Here is a 21,552-nt window from a genome sequence, read left to right on the forward strand (position 1 = left end):
TTATATTTCATGCATAAAACTTTTCCGTGAACCAAAGAGTAATAACAACTTAGCATATGCTCGAGTAATCTTACTCTGGGAATGATGCTTTAACGAGAGATGTGGTGACATTTGAAATGGTTAACAACAATCCGTAGCGAATCCAGGAATTCTACTAAGGGTGTTCAAGATTTAATATACTTGTATAAAAAGTAATTTTTGATTTCATATATGCAATATAATTTCTTATATACAAGGTATAATTTTTTGACGAAGGGTGTTCAACTGACCACCCTTCATTGTATGCGGCTACGCCACTGACAACAATAGTACGTTGGTGTTCAAAAGAACCAAAAAAGCTGAATATTATCATGGACTAGTATTAGCAAGAAGCTGTACAGGGCAAATATGATACAAAACTACATTCACATTCATTTTTCAGTAATGGAAATAATTATCTTGCTATTTGGAACTACTACAAGTGTAGTAAGTTTGATATCAGATTCCAACCTATCCATGTTTTTTTGTCAGAGGGGGAAACAAAATTGAGCTGAAACATCTCCTTAGAAACATGTTCTCCTGTTTCACAGAATCCAACAAGCTTTGCTACAACTTCTGCACTATCGCGTACATTTTGCATGTTAAGAGGATCCGACCAGAGCTTATTCACAAGTTGTAGCCGCCTTCTCTGTTTTCCATCAGGTGGAATGTCCCATTTCACGTAAAGCATTTCCCTCTCTTCTGCGTTTAGCTTTGAACTCACCCTTTTCGCTAGATATTCCCTCTCCTGCTTCAGTGCCTTAATACTGTATATATTCAAAAGCAAAGAGCAATGGTTAGATTCCAAGAGTTGGTAATTTTCAACTAAAGGCCTTATGAAGTTCATATATAAAAGACCTCGATGAGACATAGCCAGCAGCGTCATCACCCAAGAGTGCAGGGCTTGCGTTACCAAGCCCTGCTAAGTGCTCGTCTAACCATGTCAACCTCCGAAGCTCAACTTCCAAGTATATCTGATCCGATGGATCCCCTTTAAATAACATGTAAAATTGTGTTCGGTGCACTAAAGACACATGGCACAAATGCCACAACATTATAATTTGCTGCCTTTGATCCTCAAACACCAAGTGCCATGACAATGGAGATTGATCGCTTATATCAGCTTCATCACTTGCAGCTTCATTTGCCTCCAACTCCAGCACCTGGTTTTTACACGTTACACAAAAGTTAATCAAAATGATATTTTTTATTTATCAAAAGAAAAGAAACCCTGCATTGGAGAGGTTGCATATGTTGTCAAAAAAGCGACAAGGAGAGTGAACATAAATCCTAACCTGGCAAACAAGCAGCTGCTTTTGGTACTGTAACTTAGCCACCCTTTCTTTCAGCTCAGTAACATAAGCTTTGATACTCCGAATATTATCCTCAGCTGCTTTTTTAAACATCGTTTGCATCTTCTTCATATTAACAGAGTTTGACTGCCTTGATCCAGGAGTACAGTTACTGTCCTTACTTTTAACCGGAGTGCTTAGTTGGCTACAGAATGAGTCACCAGCAGATCCAACATTATTGCATTCCGGCGGCGCCCTGTTCTCAATCTCACCCTCCACAATGTTGCAGGATGAAGGAGACATAGGAGAACATGGCGATCGAATTATATTTGGAATGTTACTGGTGTTGCTCAAGTTAAACGGAAGCACCCTTTTCTTTTTTGATGGGGCGGTCCTTGAATCAGCAGATTCATGACAACTTGGAAGATGCATGACTAATTCGTCTATAGATCTCTGAACATTCTCAAGTTTCTGTTCTAGAGATGCAATGTTGCTTTCCTGAGATCTCAGCCGTGCAATCTCTTCTTTCAAGCTAGCTTTATCTTTTATCTCAATTTGTTCAGGAATACAACTTATTTTCTGCAGTTCTTTAATTTCCGAGAACAATTTTGCAATCGTTTCCGTGGCCCCTTGGCTGCCAATTCGGTGAGATGCAAACTCTTTGTGAAGCAACTGAAGTGCATGATTTGCTTCATCGCCAAGCTGCCTCTGTCTCATCTCAAGCTTTCGGATCTCATGCACTAGCATAGATGGATTGGTTGAGTTGGTCGACCTCCTAATGGCAGCTTGCCTCTCGAGTAAACTTTTTCTTCCCAAGTTTGTAGAAAGAGATGCGCCAGAAACTTCTTCATCTTCAGGTGTAAATGAAAGGCATTTTACTACTTGACGAGAAGGTCCATGATGATCTGAACCCTGAAATGAGCATATGCCAGCAGATTTACTTTCCAAGACTCAAATCTGCCGAAAAAAGAAGGTAAAAGTTACGAGTTCTATCTAAATGCATCGACCTTTTGTACCTTGAGCTCTTTCTTTGATCTTCTTTCTAGTTCGAGCTGGGATTGTGCTAGGTCACGCTGACGTTTCAGCTCATTCATCTCCTCCTCCATCTGTATCTCACAAAAGTTTAGGATAAAGACAAATATAATAATTCATATGTAAGAATGGTACATTAGCAGCAAATATTACAATTCCACCTCAACTAACTATTACTTTCAACTGAGAAAATATGAACTTAATGTTTCATACTATGTATTAAGATTGTCCTAAGTCATACAAATTCAGATGTGATTGCAGAAAAGGCAGCCATCTGCATGACTACATCCAAAATTAGCAGATATTTATGTGTATTTTGATAGGATCGGTAAAAAGCATCTTAAAACCATATCTCACCATCCTTTTTTAAAAGTAATTCCCATATCTCACCATCTGCTCAGGTGCATCTATGCAAATTCAGATGTGATTGCAGAAAAGGCAGCCATCTGCATGACTACATCCAAAATTAGCAGATATTTATGTGTATTTTGATAGGATCAGTAAAAAGCATCTTATTACCATATCTCACCATCCTTTTTTTTTAAAAGTAATTCCCATATCTCACCATCTGCTCAGGTGCATCTATGCAAATGGAGTTTTTGGGTACATAGCTAAAATTTGTAAGGCGAGCTTGTAAGCTGTAATGAAATGCTAACGTGGATTAGCTTCTGTCAATGTAGACTTTTCAATTCCGTCGCGCAATAAAACAAGCAACTCTTCACACATTAAAAAATGGGAAGCAGTAATAGACAAATAGATGCCAGAGGTATGACAATGGTATGATACTATAAGTGCTTACCCCCCCCCTTTCTCTTTAGCTATGGCTAAGATAATGCTGGAACAAAACTATACTACTGAAAAGCATTAGTGTACCTTTTGGATTTTCCGCTCCTTCTCGATTAGTAGAGATCTTAAACATGGGGAGGCAGCAGGGTCAGGACTTCGGAGCTCTGCTTCAAGTCTGGAAACTTCCTTTTGTAAATGCTTCAGCAATTGCTTTTCAGCAACAACCTGAGAAAATAAACGAAAACAAGAAAGAAAAAGAAGTCAAACATGAAGGACTTTGAATTGTAGAATTACTAAGTAGAATAAGTATAGCTTATAACAAACTCCCTGATTTTTTTGTAATACAGGTGTATTTCATTTGCATAAGAAAAAGGAACCTGTATGTACTATAGAAGTTTAAACTTCACTTTTACAAATCCAATTCACTCTACGAGATAACCACTAATCTCATACCATGTTTACTTGCGCAGTGGTAGTCACTTCTTTTGCACTTGTTGCAAAGCATAGCGTATTGCGTGATTGCTCTACATGACTTAAAGCCGGACTCAAGGTGCATATGATTGCTGTTCTCGAATTTCCACCAAGTGAAGACTGAAGTATCCTCGTCAATTTTGAATCTCTGTAAGGAATATGGCCACTCCTTTTTCCACCACTGCAGCTGAAATTCAACAATTTATGTCCCAAGGATACTAACTGATTATAATCAAATGGATTGTTCTTACAAGTAACAAGAATGTCAGATTCATGAAAGGCTTATCGCCAATAACAATGGAAAGCCACTAAAGCAGTACTACCGTTTATGCATATGGAAATAATGCACAATAACGAGAACAAGAGACGTTGTTAGATAATAGTGTGAAAAGAAAGCAATGTGATCACCTTCTTCTAAGTTGCAAAAACTTTCTCAAGTAGCTGAATATCATGGTATTACTAATTACCTTAGTTTTCTTATCACATTTGTCAGCGTGAGCAAGCTACGGTTAATATGGCTTCCTTCTTTCAACCTTGTACCATCTGCACTTGTTTGCGACGCACGCTCAGAACCAGCCAAATCCACAAGGTTCTACAGATATTCAGAGTGTTATATATTGGCATTTCATGCATGACATTAGAAATATACAGTATCAGGTACTAGAGGTCCTTACCAGAGTTGCCAAGAATGATTTCACGCATCCCGAGTTTTCTCGTATGCTGCTCTCAATCGTCTGAAAAGAAAGTTTCAACAAAAAATAAGCACAGGATCAGCTGTGTGAATAGGATGCTACAACACATGTAAAAGCATTATGGATGGAGATAAGATACATAATAATACATCATAACATGACTAATAAGTATGAAGAATATTCCACTTATATAATTCACCAAAATAAGAACTGTTGTGATGCCACCACCTCAGAAGTCCCAGGTCTCAGCATATAAAGAGTCGCCAACTAAATACAACAAATTACTAATGTCTTGTTAAATGGTTAAGGAGTTTGTCTTCATAGTTATTGGGTTATATTGGTACAACCAAGTAAATAACAAGAATTTTAAATGATGATGTAGTCCAACGTTAATTTTCAGGGCTGCATCCTATAATTCCTATCTCATGCCAACGTGCAGAAGAAAACTTTACAATGCCAAATACTCATAAACTTAGTAGAAAAGGGACCAGCATCTTTTACCAGTCTAATTATCTGGTGAGAGCGTGAGCTTTTGTCATTTAGGGCTGTTTCACCGACCTGCCTGTGAGCTGCAACAAGCACACGTATTTGTAGCCACAAGGTCAGCGGAAATTCTCAACTTAAATATATAAAAGACTGAGGTTTCTAAGGCTATATATTCTATATAAGATACGCAGTTATGTATAATTAAAGACTATTTTGTCGAACCAAAAGTATGTAACTCACCTTCAACAGTACCAATTAAGGTTTTCAGATGCTCTTCATCCTTCACAATCTCTTCAACTTGTTTTTCTACGATAACCCCTTTCTGCATTCAAAGGCCAAATTTCAGGAAAGATTTATTTATAAGGAATTCTAATTAAGAAACTTGAACTCATAAACTAAGAGAAACTTATTTACCTCAGGATCATCCAACAGCCGGAGTGAGACAGACTCACGATTCAAGAGGTCCACTACTGTCTCATTATATATTTCTAAAGCAGAAAATTTTAGCACAAAGTCTCTCTCAGTAGTCTGTAAATATAGAAGGAAAAGAAAAAGAAGCAAAACATCCGATTATCAAAACCGCAATTTCTCAATCATACAGAAACGACAAAAGATTCGGGAGAAAATATGATTTACCAATTTGATGCGCTCATAAATGTCGTTAACAGCACTTTCTGTTATTCCTCTCATTGTGAATGTCTTCCCACTACTTGTCTGCCCATATGCAAATATGGTTGCTGCAAAAGGAAAAAAGATATTACTTCCACGAAAATGATGCAACTATATTAAATCTAAACTTTGGGACTAAATTGAAATGTACAGTGGTTCTACCATTTATCCCATTTAGAGCAGAAAGAGCAACATCTCTGGCCCCTTGTTCATAAACCTTGCTAGTTGAACACGTCGGGTCAAAGACATAATCTGGCACAAAAAGAAAAAAACAGGTAAGTAGACAAAATTCAAAAATCAAAACCTACAACCAAAGACTATTCAGGCGCAATTCACGTTAATTAACCTACCAAATGAATAAGGACCAGTGTGTCTTTCATGATTTAGGTTCTTTGAGACAATTGTTTGTTCATCAGGGAAATCCCAGGCAATAAGATCATAGGCTGCTTGTTCTTTTGGGCTTAGAGGCCGCACACGAATAGTGACAAGTATCTTCTCTTCACGGATCTTTGAAGGGGTCGTCCTTCTACTTCCTGGTACACGTGAAGGTGTCCTTACAATCTTTGATAATGGTGTTGTTACTGGCGTTCCTATCACCATCTTTCTCAATTATACCATCCTATTCAACAATCATAACATCATTATAAATCACTGAACAGACATAAAAAAACAATTATTGGGCCCATGATTGAGAGCATCAAATTGAACACCCATTCTTGACATGAAATTATCAAACGATATAACAAAATCACCAACTAAATTTTACGAAAATTTGGAAAGGAACATATTTACTTTAATCATACACTCACTTAAGCTCCTTTCACTACTAAAGAAAAGCATTAAAAGCAACAAAATCCCACCATTTTACTGGTGTTCAGATCACCATCTTTGTTAATTATACCATTCTATTCAACAATCATAAAATATAACATTATTATAAATCACAAAACAGACATAACAAAAACAATTATCGGTAACTCCCACTCCTGACATGAAATTATCTATTTACCAAAATCAAAAACTAAGTTTCAAGAAAATACGAAATAAGAACATAATTTACTGTAGTCATACAGTAACTTAAGCTCCTTTAACTACTAAAGTCTAAAGTAAAGCATTAAAATGACCCAAAACCCCACCATTTTAAACAAGAAATTGTTTCCCTTGAACATAACACAAATCAACTATTTGGCACATGACTGATATCATCAAATTAAACACCCACTCTTGACATGAAATTATCAAACCACATACCAAAACCACCAACTAAATTTCAAGAAAATACAGAAAAAGAACATTATTTACAGTAATCATAAACTAACTTAAGCTCCTTGACCCTAAATTTTAAACAAGAAAATATTAAACGTTGAACCCAAAACTTCAAACAGCAAAAAGGTTTCTAAAAAATAAGCAATCTTGTGAAAGATAATGTGATATCATCAATTGCATTTCAAGTAAACAAATAACAGATAGAAAAAAACTAAACCCGGATGAAGTAAAAAGTCTTGAGATAACAAACAGGAAATAGAAATGGAAATGGAAAGAAGAAGACTTACCCCCAAGAAATGCGAAGAAATGTTGAAGTAAACTGAAATCAAAAATGGAAAGAAAGATTTTTGATAGACAAGATTTTGCAGGGAGAAAACTTGAGAGAATAACGGCTAGTTGAATCTAATATTTATTTAACAAAATATTCTTTTTGTTCCGTTTCCGTACGCCTAGCGCACCTGAAAGACGTTGATTTATATCTGGGTCGGAGCCTCTTAGGTGATAATGGGTTATCCGTGGAAGTGTATTTGAAAATGTTTGGGTTGAATATACAGTTTAGTCCCTCAAATTTATGTTTGTGACATGTAGCCCAAAACTAAGGTTTAACCAAAGATTAGACCTTAGTCTAACGTTGTTCCGAAAAAGAATAATTTTTCAAGGGTTATATTTGAACAACTTTTTAAAATAGGAACAAAATCTAAGCAGTAGCATACAAAAGGACATTTGTGTAAATCACGAGTCGTTTGGATTTGTAATATACATTTCATAATATTATAGAGACCTTCATTCTTTCATACTTTTTCAACTTTTATTTTGTTTAAATTTTTTCATCGTAAGAATGTAACTAATTCATTTATGACACAAATCTTCTTTAAATTCTATCAATTGAAAAAAAAAAATCAAAATGAGAAAAGGCTCTCTATTCTTTTCATGACCCAAAATCACTCCGAATGAGTCGTGATGACACCTAATCTCTAAATTAGGTAAGCCGAGCATTAACAGAAATAACATTGATATTCACTAACTTCAAATTAAATAACTCTGAACACTTACAATTCCCAAAACCGGTAGTACAAGTCGTAAGCCCTTCTAGGAGTAGTTATACATAATAAATACATCACTATTCCGGAACAAGAGGAACCAATGAAAATAAGTACAAATAAAGGTGACTCTGAGGCCCACGAACGCAGCGGCAGGTTTACCTTGAGTCTCCACCGCGACGATCCGCGCAACTACAAATACCTGGATCTGTACAAAAATATACAGAAGTATAGTATGTGCACACCACAGCGGGGCCCAGTAAGTATCAAGACTAACCTCGGTGGAGTAGTGATGAGGAACAATCAAGAGACCTACTGGTCAAATAAATTGAACAGGATATGATAATAAACTATCAAGATAAAGATAACAAAGTAATATCAAAAGCAGGGAGAAATAAAACTACAAACAGTAGAGCCAATAAAGGGAAACACGAATGGAAATGAAAGATAACCAAGTAAATTAACACCAACATAGCTGGGACACAAACAAGTAAAAATGTGCTCGAATAAAGAAGACGATGTTAACTCAATCAATCATATCATTGCTGATACACTATTCCGAATCCTCGATGTCTCATATCATAACTTCAATATCCAAACCTTGAGCACACATGGTACCTTGTGCCCATATATTTCTATCTCACTTTGCACAATAACATCCTCGTGCTATCCAGTACATAACGTCCGTAACAAATGCAATTAAGATGTTCAAGGAGTCTCATTTATACAACATAAGGTAAATTACAACATCTAAACCAATTAGGAATTCATTGAGAAAGATGATGTTATTTTTAGAAATCATTTGAGTGAAGAAAATACCTTTTCAAATAAAAATACAACATCGAATAAATTATCGCCTTTAATATAGTTTTTATTAAATTAGCACTTAATAGAAATTCCTTTTTAAACAAAATACAACCTCAGACGGTTTAAGAAAATTTAATTGAAAAACTAATTGAAATAAAAATATAACAATTATTGGAATTTGAAATATTAAAATGTATATATAAATACGGCGAGTTCAAATTTAAAAGTCATACAAAGTAGCGTAATATTAATTCCTTTATTTTAAATCACTATATTACTAACAACTTAGCAGGACAGGAGGAAATGATTCAACGTAGTAAATTTACTTTGAAAATTAATTCACTAGAGTAATAGTTTCAGGATAAGAATTCAAGGAACAACGGCAAGTCAATAACTCAATGTCAATAACCCGATCCTCAAAACTCAGTGGAATCCGAAATACAAATTATCAAAGTCTTAAACAAATGAACTAGGGTCTTATCAGTATCCAGCTATAACCAATCCTAAAGTGAAATGTAAAACTACAGAATAACTTGCACAGTCAGAGAGGAATACATAAGCACATATATTGATGCGGCGCGCATGCCGATCCCACCAATCCTCCTTTATTCCTCCGTAATAATTACAATAAGAGTAAATAATATATATATTGCGGCGCGCAACCCCATCCCACTAATTCTCCCTATTTCTCCGTCCGCAATAATTACAATAAGAGTAAATAGTATATATATATATATGTTGCGGCGTGCAATCCGATCCCACTAGTCCACCCTTATTACTCCTCAATATATCACCTTTCTTCCTCCTATTATGGAGTGCAACCCGATCCCACCTGTCCACCCTTATTACTCCTTGATGCGGCGTGCAACCCAATCCCACCAGACAATATCAATTCTCCCTTATTCCTCCTCAACATATCAACAACCAAACATAGCTAAATGCAACCCGATCCCACCTGACAAAGCTTAAATCAACAACTACAACAACTCAATTATAAGAATTTCTACTACCAAGAGTATGAGTACATTACAACTAGAGAATCACATAACAAAGGAATACAACAACCTTTAGAAAAACTACAAGACATGTAAGGCACGTGATAACTACACAGGTAATCACAATAATTTAGACAAGTAACATATATGCACAGAGTCATAGAGGAGCTCAAAATTAAGAAGTAATAAAACAACAAGAAATGCAATAACTTCAACTAAGGCAAATAAGGCCAAGCAACGAGCAAGAGATAAATAAATGCTAACAATATCATATAGAGCATGTAAGTGTAGCCTAACAACAAGATACCACATATTATGACAATTTGATCAAAGGCATGAAAAATGATTAGACAATCTAACCGGTCAACACACATATAAACTGTGTACCCACTCGTCACCTTGCATACACAGCTTTCACATATCAAAGATAGCACAATTTACTCGATTCCTAAGGGGTGGTTTCCCCCACACAAGGTTAGGCAAGATACTTACCTCAATTCGGTCAACTCAATGCTCAATTTAGCTTTTCCTTTACCAATTTACCATCGCTCAGCCCAATCTAGCCAAAGAAGAGTTAAATACCTCAAACAATGCAAGAAAAAATAATTTCAATTAACAAAGCTATGATCCTTATACAATTTGTAAAAAGTCAACAAAAGTCAATTCCTCGGGCCCGCACCTCAGAACCCAACAAAATTTACAAAACCCGAACACACATTCAATTATGAGTCCAACCATACTAGTTTCACTCAAATCTGACTCCGAATCGATATTCAAAACTCAAAAATTCACTTTATTAAATTTTAGACAAAACCTCCAAATTTTACTTTGAAATCATCAATCAAATGCCTAAAACCAAGAAGGATTTATGAAATATAGCCAATATCGAGTATAGAACACTTAACCCAATCCATATAGTGAAAATCACCTCTTAAAATTGTCCAAATCCGAGCTCCGCAACTCAAAATATGACCAAATGAACAAACTTATGATATTAAGTATTTTTGTCCAGCTGTTCTACCTTGTTTTGCATGCCAAATAATCTCGAAACTCGCTTTTAATACCTCTTATGTGTTTTATGTGAAATTTCAGTCAAGTTAGGCTTTTGAATCACTCTATTTGGCCTTATAATGAAGGAGATATGTTAGTTTCAATATTTGAAAATAGTGCAGATTTTTAAATACGAAGTTAGTGGCAATTTCGTAATTAGTCTAAAAAGCAAAATGACCATAAAATCCTCCTACGATGTCCAAATTTGACGATTCTTCTTGCTATAGCTCCTTAATTACGATACGGATCTAATGCTTCAATCAAAACAGAAATCGAAGCTCATTTGTTTAATGTGGTACCATTTATGCTTGAAGAAACAACGTTGAAACATAAGAAAAACGAGCGCAATACAACCAAATCTATTCGAAACTCATCCGAGCCCCTCGGGATCTCGTACGAACATACCAACAAGTCCCATAATAAAATACGGACCTACTCGAGGCCTTAAATCATGATAACAATATCGAAACAACGAAACACACCTCAAATCAAACTTAATGAACTTTCAAACTTTCGACTTTCAAAAGCACGCGACGAAACATATCAAATCAACTCGGAATGAACTCAAATTTTGCACACAAGTCCTAATACATCATACAGATATACTTGTACCCCCAAACTATGGATCGAAGTGCAAATTCTCGAAACGACAGGTCGGGTCGTTACATTCTCCTCCACTCAAACATACGTTCGTCCTCGAACGTGCCCGAAGTCATTCCAAAGCCATCAACCACTGCAGGAGCCAACCATACATACATCTGGGGGTGATTCTCCATCACGCAAACCTATATAGGACTGGCAATGCAACTTAACTGAAGGTCTCACCTCATCCTTAGTCCATAACCTTAGGATAGACCCCAAAACTCAACATCTGAAATTCATCATAGGACCTGAATCTCGCATCATCTCACTGTATAAACCTGAACAAGCTCAATCGAGCCATAAATTCTAACCCAGGGTACAAGCACACGATGTTCCACATAACTCAAATACCCGTAGCAATAACTTCTGACCACCATAGCGGCCAAAATAACATTCTGGACGTCAGCAATACACTTCACATTGAATAGAACCTTGTTCCGGACCTCCACAATACTGCCCATGATAAAGAAACATTTGGGGACTCATAACCACCCATAAAGTCAACAAATCAAGAAGCTCTCTCATCCGTCAAGGGCCATTGCCCAAATCTTAGCAGAAATAGCCTCATACTTCCAAACACACCTCACCCCCAATACGATAGTACAAATCCCAGATCAAAGAACCTCATCTCAGCCAATACAAGTAGCCCAACTAACAACTCATCACGGAACCACACGGAACCACACGGATTCTCAAGCCACACAGTTCATACACCAACTCAGCAATAACTCAGTTATGTAGTACAAATAGAAGGAAAGCAAGGTATAAGGATTATCTAACAAGTAAAACATCTATAACAACAAAAGTACAGTTTCATTAAATCATACCACAGAGGGAAAAAAACACCAAATAAACACAAGGAAAGAGTATCCCACATAATATCTGTTGTGGCGTCCAGCCCGCTCCCAGATACTCATCAAGCCAAAGTGCTTGGGTTCACTGATAAGATGAATACTGATATCAGACACAGTAGAGTGCACAAGTATAACTGTGGGAAAAATGAATAAAATTAACAAAACATGGAAGAAAGCAAGCACAACTAAGGTATAATGAACCAATCAACATCAGGAGGGTCATTTCGCCCACATCGCCATAAGACCTGAACGGAATTACAACATGCGTGGAGAATAATTATACAACCTCACAGCCCATCACAACATAAGAGAGTAGCACATAACACAGGCTAGGGGCACAAATAATATCCATTCTGCCCGACAACATATCCGTGATAACAATTACACAAGAGCACACAAACTTGACCTGATATAAAATACATATTCTCATTGAGCTTTCAAACAACCCCCAAACGAATCCTGATCATTCCCAATTAGGTAAATATCCTTCCAAAAGTCCATAGCAACCTATAGATAATGTATGCTATCAATTATCCCATTCTCACATGCCTTCACAACCCGCAAACAAGAAATAGCCTGCATATGGGGACATCCAACCCCCCAAAACCTTAGGAATACCAAAATTTTCATACTCAAACTCAGCAATGGCTGATACATCACTCACACCCATCATCTTACTGAAGCATCCATATAGATTTTTCGGCTGCGTAACAAAACCTGAACCTCAAAAGCCTCAAGACCTAGTAATCAACATGCCACTAGCCATACATCTACAACCCAAAACTCAAGGTCCTTTCCAAAATGCACGCTCTTCACATATGCTATCCTATAATGCTAACATTCAGTTAAATTCTGATATCCATCCAGGAGAAAACCATGATGTACAACATTTTCCTTGTACATATAGCAGACAACCGACTCAAGGTGGCCAACACCATCGAAAACTCTCTGAGATTCGCCCGCACGTAACTAAGCCATCAGGATTGCACCTCCCCAACTCCCGAGTCACACAAACCATCCAATCCAAGAGTACTGCCACAAATGACGGTAGAGAATTCCCATTCAAAAGGACCAATTACCTCCATTTCTATGCTGACCCAACACTACAGAGCTGAACCATTTCTTCGGATACTCCTTATCTTTACACTAGGGTAATACTTCTCCCCGTCAATGTGCAATGGTTCCAATCAAAACCCAAGTGCAGATAATCCTAGTACGAACCACGTAGCTTAGAAGCTCATAAACCACCGCATTTCCTTTTAAGCACCTCGTTCTGCCGCAAACACGATTGCCCACGCTAAATAGACCTTCTGTGAATCTGGAGTTATTTCTTCGACTCCCCTTGATACTAAAATGTAAATTCATTAATGACGTAGAAACACCGTAAGCCCCAATATCATCCCATGCAAGATCTCAGGACTTAGTCATATATAAATTTCGAAAACATTCCAATACCACCTATATGCATACCTCAGGCCATAACTGATGTAAATCTGACTCTATAATCTGAATACCGCTAGTGGACTCCTCCACTTGGCGCGAAGCCATAGAAAAACAACATATGATGATCCGCAAAACTAACCTTCACAACTTGCACAACACCAATCACAAGGTACTCTAATACCACCAACTATCCTCAATCAATGTCCACCTCGTGGCCTTGCCATAATCTCGACGACTAGTCAACCAATTAAACCTTCTCAAGCTCGTACTCATCAACCAGATATCGGAACCAAGTGCACCTCTATATGAACAATTGAATAGCCTCTCAAGACCTCTATATCTTCAGTCTGGACCATATGTTGAGACAATGTTTGAGCATCCCTGACTCCCTCGTAGCCCGTCTGTAGGAGGACATTGAGAGCGCAATATCATATACGAGTGGATGTAAATGAACGCAAGTTATAGGCTTCGAGCTGAATCAATATCACACGATAAGAAATGGAAGAAGTGAGATTATCCTAATAGTTCTGTAACCTCTCGAAGATAAGTACAGACGCCTCCGTACCGTTCCGCAAGACTCTACTAAACCTGCTTATGACTCGTAGCACCTATGAACCTAGAGCTCTGATACCAACTTTTTACGACCCAAAATCCCTCCGAAGGAGTCGTGATGGCACCTAGTATCTAAACTAGGTAAGCCTAACATTAACAGAAATAACATTGATATTTACTTACTTCAAATTAGATAACTCTGAACACTTACAATTCTCAAAATCGGTAGTACAAGTCATAAGCCTTTCTAGGAGTAGTTATACATAATAAAAACATCACTATTCTGGAACAAAAGGAACCAATGGAAATAAGTACAAATAAAGGTGACTCTGAGGCCCACGAACGCAGCGGCAGGTTTACCTTGAGTCTCCACCGCGACGATCCGCGCAACTACAAATACCTGGATCTGTACAAAAATATACAGAAGTATAGTATGTGCACACCACAGCGGGGCCCAGTAAGTATCAAGACTAACCTCGGTGGAGTAGTGATGAGGAACAATCAAGAGACCTACTGGTCAAATAAATTGAACAGGATATGATAATAAACTATCAAGATAAAGATAACAAAGTAATATCAAAAGCAGGGAGAAATAAAACTACAAACAGTAGAGCCAATAAAGGGAAACACGAATGGAAATGAAAGATAACCAAGTAAATTAACACCAACATAGCTGGGACACAAACAAGTAAAAATGTGCTCGAATAAAGAAGACGATGTTAACTCAATCAATCATATCATTGCTGATACACTATTCCGAATCCTCGATGTCTCATATCATAACTTCAATATCCAAACCTTGAGCACACATGGCACCTTGTGCCCATATATTTCTATCTCACTTTGCACAACAACATCCTCGTGCTATCCAGTACATAACGTCCGTAACAAATGCAATTAAGATGTTCAAGGAGTCTCATTTATACAACATAAGGTAAATTACAGCATCTAAACCAATTAGGAATTCATCGAGAAAGATGAAGTTATTTTTAGAAATCGTTTGAGTGAAAAAATACCCTTTTCAAATAAAAATACAATATCGAATAAATTATCGCCTTTAATATAGGTTTTATTAAATTAGCACTTAATAGAAATTCCTTTTTAAATAAAATACAACCTCAGACGATTTAAGGAAATTTAATTGAGAAACTAATTAAAATAAAAGTATAAAAATTATTGGAATTTGAAATATTGAAATGTATATATAAATACGTTGAGTTCAAATTTATAAGTCATACAAAGTAGCGTAATATTAATTCCTTTATTTTAAATCACTATACTACTAACAACTTAGCAGGACATGAGGAAATGATTCAACGTAGTAAATTTATTTTGAAAATTACTTCACTAGAGTAATAATTTCAAGATAAGAATTCAAAGAACAACGGCAAGTCAATAACTCAATGTCAATAACCCGATCCTCAAAACTCAAAGGAACCCGAAATACAAATTATCAAAGTCTTGAACAAATGAACTAGGATCTTAACAGCATCCAGCTATAACCAATCCCAAAGCGAAATGTAAAACTATCGAATAACTTGTACAGTCAGAGAGGAATACATAAGCACATATATTGATGCGGCGCGCATCCCTATCCCACCAATCCTCCTTTATTCCTTCGTAATAATTACAATAAGAGTAAATAGTGTATATATGTTGCGGCACGGAACCCGATCCTACCAATTCTCCCTTATTCCTCCGTAACAATTACAATAAAAGTGTATATATATATATATATATATATGTATGTATGTAAATATGTTGCGACGCGCAACCTGATCCCACCAGTCCACCCTTATTGCTCCTCAATATATCACCCTTGTTTCTCCTGTTGCGGCATGCAACCTGATCCCACATGTCCACCTTTATTACTCTTGTTGCGGGTGCAACCCGATCATACCAGACAATATCAATTCTCCCTTATTCCTCCTCAATATATCACCCTTATTCCTCCTGTTGCGGCATGCAACCTGATCCCACCAGACAAAAGCTTAAATCAATAATAACAACAACAACTCAACAACTCAATTAGAAGAATTTCTACTACCAAGAGTATGAGTACACGACAACAAGAGAATCACGTAAAAATTAAAGGAATACAACATTTAGAAAAACAACAAGACATGTAAGGCACGTGATAAATACATAGATAATCATAACAATTTAGACAAGTAGCATATATGCACAGAGTCATAGAGGAACTCACAATTAAGAAGTAATAAAACAACAAGAAAGGCAATAACTTCAACTAAGGCAAATAAGGCCAAGCAACGAGCAAGAGATAAATAAAATGCTAACAACATCATATAGAGCATGTAAGTGTAGCCTAACAACAAGATACTACATATTATTACAATTTGATCAAAGGCATGAAAAAAGATTAGACAATCTAACTAGTCAACACCACATGTAAAATGTGTACCCACTCGTTGTTGATACCCAATTTTTTCCTCTTATATTTTAAAATAGGCGGAATGGCTTCCTGGCCACTTAGACTTGTAGGGCATTTGAAAGCCGATACATGAACTTTAAATATTCCCATTTGAACACTCAAAATTGACGGAATGAGTACTAATAAATACATCCAGTAGTGCGTGTATATCAATTGCGGTGACATGTACAACACGTCATATACTAGACTATTTATTACTTGACATGTGTTATTTGTGGGCCCTATTTTTAAATACTAAATAAGCAAAAAAGAAGTTACAAATTAAAAAAAGTAAAAAGAAAGAGAGAAAAAGACCTGACACTTCTATCTGTTCACCCACATCTCCCTTCTTCTCCGTTCACTCATCTCCATTCCTTTCCTTATTTTTATTCTCTTTTTTTCTCTTTTTTTCAGTGTTCTTTCTCTCTCTTATTTCTAAATACAATTCACAACACCACTATGCTCATGATTAGACTAGAAAAATAAATTTAATTTTGGAATTTCAGAAAAAATCAATAGGAATTCAAGGTTTTGAAATAATGGAGGCCGCCAAATACTATTGCAAATATCTGCCATTTTTGTGTTTTGACGATGATGAATTCGATGATTGCGTTTTCTTCAGACCATCGATGGTTTAGAGTGGTGAGTGCTTTTTGACCACCAGGAAACTCTAATCGCCTGAAAATGGCTCAATTCTAAGGAACCAGACTCTGTCATCTTTGTTTGTCTCGAAAGTTTATCGCGCTTGCCAACATCACGGATGATAGAACTTGGACTTGGATTAGAATCTGTCCTCTTTTGCTAACTTGCAACATCACAGATGATGCGCTCGATTCTAGGGTCTTTTTTTCCTTTTCTTTTTCATTTTTTGTATTGATAAAATATTTTATTTAATCACATTATTGCATTCACGCATATTTTCTACGTGACTGACACGCGTTTTGTCCACATCACATTTGTCACTGCCCTATAGGCATGGTCAACGGTCAAATGTGTTTATTAGTTAAGGAAATCATGAGTTCGAGTGTTCAAATGGGAAAGTTTAAAGCTCATGTATCGGTTTTCAAATACCCTACAAGTTTAAGTGGCCATGAAGCCATTCAGCCTTTAAAATATGCATGCATACTTTCAAAATATTTTACATGCATTTACAAACATGCACAAGTATTTTTACAATTTTTTTTATAATTTTTAAAGGCCCTAAATCAATTTGTTTTTGTATTTTTAATTATATAAATATTCAATAATTATCCCTAATATTACTTTACAATGATTTAGTCATCTAAATTCATCATTTATGCCCATATGAGTGTTCAAATATTTTAATTGTATTTTTACAATTACATTTGCATTTTTAAGACTATAAGTGCATATTTTTCAATAATGGCCCATACATATGATAACTACTTTATCTACACAAAAAATATTTTTTATATTTTTATAATATTAAGTAATTATTTTAAAATACTTTCATGCATAAAAATTATTTTTTATCATTTAATTAGCTATTTTTATAAATTACTTTATTAATTGGGTATTTAACAAATAGCCATTTTTATTAAGTTTGAATTCGGACCCCCTTAGCCCAATTAAATCTAATACACCCCAGTCCAACTTAAAATAACCCCTACCTAACCCAAATTTTCCCTAATCGTGGCCGTTGATCTCTGAGATCAACGGTCCACAATTCCCCTTCCCATTTTTAACCCAAACGACCCCCTAACCCTAGTCATTTGTTATAACACGCCGCCCCTGAATCCCTAGTCTTCTCCGTTCTCTCTGAAACCATCCCTAACCCTAGCGCCGTCACCCCTAAATCTCTGAAACCCCTTCGATCCCCGACTAGATATGGAGTTATTTGGTGTTTTGCTACCCTATCTAACCTATTACCTATACCGGTCGTTCGAATCTTGCTATTCTCTGAAGGAACCTCGAAGAGGTTCAACTCAGAGTCGACCTGGGCTTTCGTTTCCTTATGAACACCGCCTTGTGTTCATCAACGTTTGTGAGTATTGTTGGTTTTGTGGCTACGGATAGATTTTTCCTTTGCCCCACCCCTTTTCTCAAAACCCTCATCTTTTCAACGTGAATCTGTTCAGATCTTTGTAGATCTGGCGTGATTTTGAGTTTATCCAATAGTTTTCTTCTAAAATCTCTTGTTCTATTTATTGTTAATTGATTTTTAGTATCCCTCCAGATTAGGGTTTTGCTTCCTTATTATTTGCTATTCAGATCTCTTTGGATCTGAAAAGATTTCGAGTTCCTACAACATTTTTTTTTAAAAGATCTTCTGCTTTTCCTACTGTTAATTGATCCTAATAACCAGGGTTTCATTTCGTCTGTTTCTGCGAAACTTTTCTAGAAAATTCCTATGTGTTTGATTCTCTTTCTCCACTGATTCTTGCATGAATATGTTCCATTTTTAGTTTATTTGATTATTTCATTGTTCGCTCTAATAGTTGTCGGATATTCTTGAGTAATCGACTAAATACCTAAACTGCCTAGGGTTTTGAAATTTGCTTTGTTTATTGAGGTGATTACTTCCTGTAATTTTATTTACTTTCTTTATTTTGGGACTCCTAACTAGTACTACTTGCCTTAAGTGTTCCTACTAAGCTTAATTTGTGGGCTGATTGACTTACCAACGCCAGATTGGTCGCTAATTTACTTGTGTTACCTTATTTGTGTGACTAATTGTCTGTTATTTGCCGGGTTTTGGTGTTCTGACTCTAATTGGCTATCAGACTCACCACTTACCTTATCTGGACCTCAATTCTGAGTTATTTTTTATATAATCCCATGATTTTTGCCTATTGATTAGCCCTGTCATGCCTAAATTGATTGACTGATTATTTCTTTGCTTTATTTGCAAACCTTTAAACCACTTTATCTTATTTACTCTACTCTACTCAATGCTATATAAGCCTCATTCTTTGTCTTTAACACACACACACACAGACATAGAAAGACAAACAAAGCTCTTGCTTTCTTCCTCTATCACAATCTTCTACTCTTTGTTTGTTGCATTGTCTAGCCGGCCGGAAGCCAAGGCTAGACCTTTGGATCCTGTTTCCTTCACTCTTCTATTGCTATTTCTTAACTGGTATGCCTTCACTACTGCTATTCAATTAAACCTATGTGTTTCCTTATAATCAGCATGTCTTTTCTTCTGTTTAACTAAACCTATGTGTTTCCCTAATCAGCATGTTTACTGCTATGTGTCATGTTATCAGCATGTCTACTTTTATCTCATTAGATCCATATGCTTTATGTTTATTGTTCATAACCAGCATGTTTATTGCTATTCAATTAAACTACGTGTCATGTTATCAGCATGTCTACTTCTGTTTAACCTATGTGTTCAGCCTATCTACTTATGTTTAATTAAACCTATGTGTTTCCTGCTTTCAGCATGTCTACATATCTGTTTATATGTAAATCATACCTATGTATATTTATTTCTTGACTAGCATGTTCTTCTTGTCCTGTTTTAAGTCCTCATCCCTAACAAACTCCCGATTGATTCATAATTTCTATGTTTTCAACCTTATTGTCTTCCTGTATGACTATCTGGCTCTAGCATGCTGCCCTATGACCAATATCTGCCTGTATGATCACCTAGTAATAGCTACTAGATTAAGGCCATGTGAAATTTTTCCTTGTCTGTTGTTGATTGATGGAGTTCAGGGCTGAACTCCTTCTACTAAGTGTGTGCTGCTCGTGGTTCTTGTGATCGGATAATCTGCTTCTATGCACTTTTGAAACCCAAACTATCTTTCTAAAAATAAAACTGTCTCCTATTTTGATACACTATTTTCAACTCCTACTCTTAGAACATCTAGGGTCCTGCCCCTCTAGTGTGAGCATTGCCTAGGAGTCCATGAGAATCCTCTGAACTTTAACACATTGGGCTGGCTCTCCAAACTTGCTCACAAAAGGTTTCTTTAAAAGTTTTCTGGCTTGAGCATTGCCCGGGGTCCCTGAGGCCCTTGGGAACTTTGACACACCAGGATATCATTGGGTGCACTATGAGAATATTGTCATGTTCATACTTGGTTGAAGGCCTGGTATTTCCAGGTTTACCTTTTGGACCTATCAAGGCTCCCTATAGTTTAGCAGTATCATTTCTGTAATTCATTCATCTTTGGTCTATAATAACAATTTTTGTAAAACAGATATTGGGGATATTAGTAAAATGGGAGGGACTTTTATATATGTTTTGTAGAAATTGGGTAGAAATCATGCTCTTAGGACTGTTATGATTATTTACTTGCATTAGAAACCATGCCTATAGGTCATTGTATGCAGTAGAAAACATGCTCATAGGTTCATCATGATATTTCCTCTAAATTTCTATTTATGCATGTTCATATCTGCACTAGAAATCCTGTCTCTAGGTTGTTGTTAATTCAGCCTTAACAATCATGTTCATAAACTCTCCTATGTGCATTAGAAACCATGTTCTAGGACTTTTATTGCACTCACCTTGACATCATACTTGCAGTCAAACTGTATAAAAAAATCAGTTTCTTTAGTAGCAACCATGCCTATAGGAAATAAGTATAAAAGCAATCCGAACATCTAGATATCAGACTTATTTATAAAATTAGTTCTGTAATGTTTGTGACTATTTTCAGCACCTAGACAACATGCCTATAGGACCTAATGAACCAAACTGCCTGGTTAAAAGTGTTTACTGGTCTATTGCGGTTCTGATTAATGATTAGATACCATGTTCATAGGACATCTCTGATCCATGACTAGGCAAGCCTGTAGGGCGATTACAATCTTGAAATTATAAAAGTATGCTTTGTTTAACTATTTGTGAATTGCCCAGATTCAGCTAGTCCTAAAATCAGTAGGCAACTGATTGGGTACCTTCTGCCCCGCTTTAATAAAACACTGCGTATGTTCTGCTTTGTGCTCACCTAGATATCCTTCTATAGGATTTTTAAAGTCTCTGAGATACTGTTGTTTGAGACGTGCAGTTGCCTGCTTATTTGTGGAGGTAAATGTGAGCTTTTAA

The 21,552-nt window shown here is 36.3% G+C and overlaps 1 protein-coding gene across 4 annotated transcripts; it reads right to left on the bottom strand.

Annotated features, from left to right (window-relative positions):
• Positions 1–319: 319 nt before the first annotated feature.
• On the bottom strand, positions 320–7,159 carry LOC107775653 (kinesin-like protein NACK2). 4 transcript variants are annotated; one of them, NM_001325200.1, is given in 15 exon segments: positions 320–785; positions 877–1,181; positions 1,314–2,222; positions 2,327–2,416; positions 3,216–3,353; positions 3,582–3,786; positions 4,067–4,191; positions 4,274–4,333; positions 4,793–4,860; positions 5,018–5,099; positions 5,192–5,305; positions 5,414–5,514; positions 5,609–5,698; positions 5,797–6,065; positions 7,000–7,071. In NM_001325200.1, coding segments are annotated over 14 exon segments (2,868 nt in total). In that variant the 5' UTR covers positions 6,047–6,065; positions 7,000–7,071; the 3' UTR covers positions 320–454.
• Between the last annotated feature and the right edge of the window lie 14,393 nt (positions 7,160–21,552).

This window comes from Nicotiana tabacum, chromosome 10, assembly GCF_000715075.1.
Source record: "Nicotiana tabacum cultivar K326 chromosome 10, ASM71507v2, whole genome shotgun sequence".
In the NCBI taxonomy this organism is placed as follows: Eukaryota; Viridiplantae; Streptophyta; class Magnoliopsida; order Solanales; family Solanaceae; genus Nicotiana; species Nicotiana tabacum.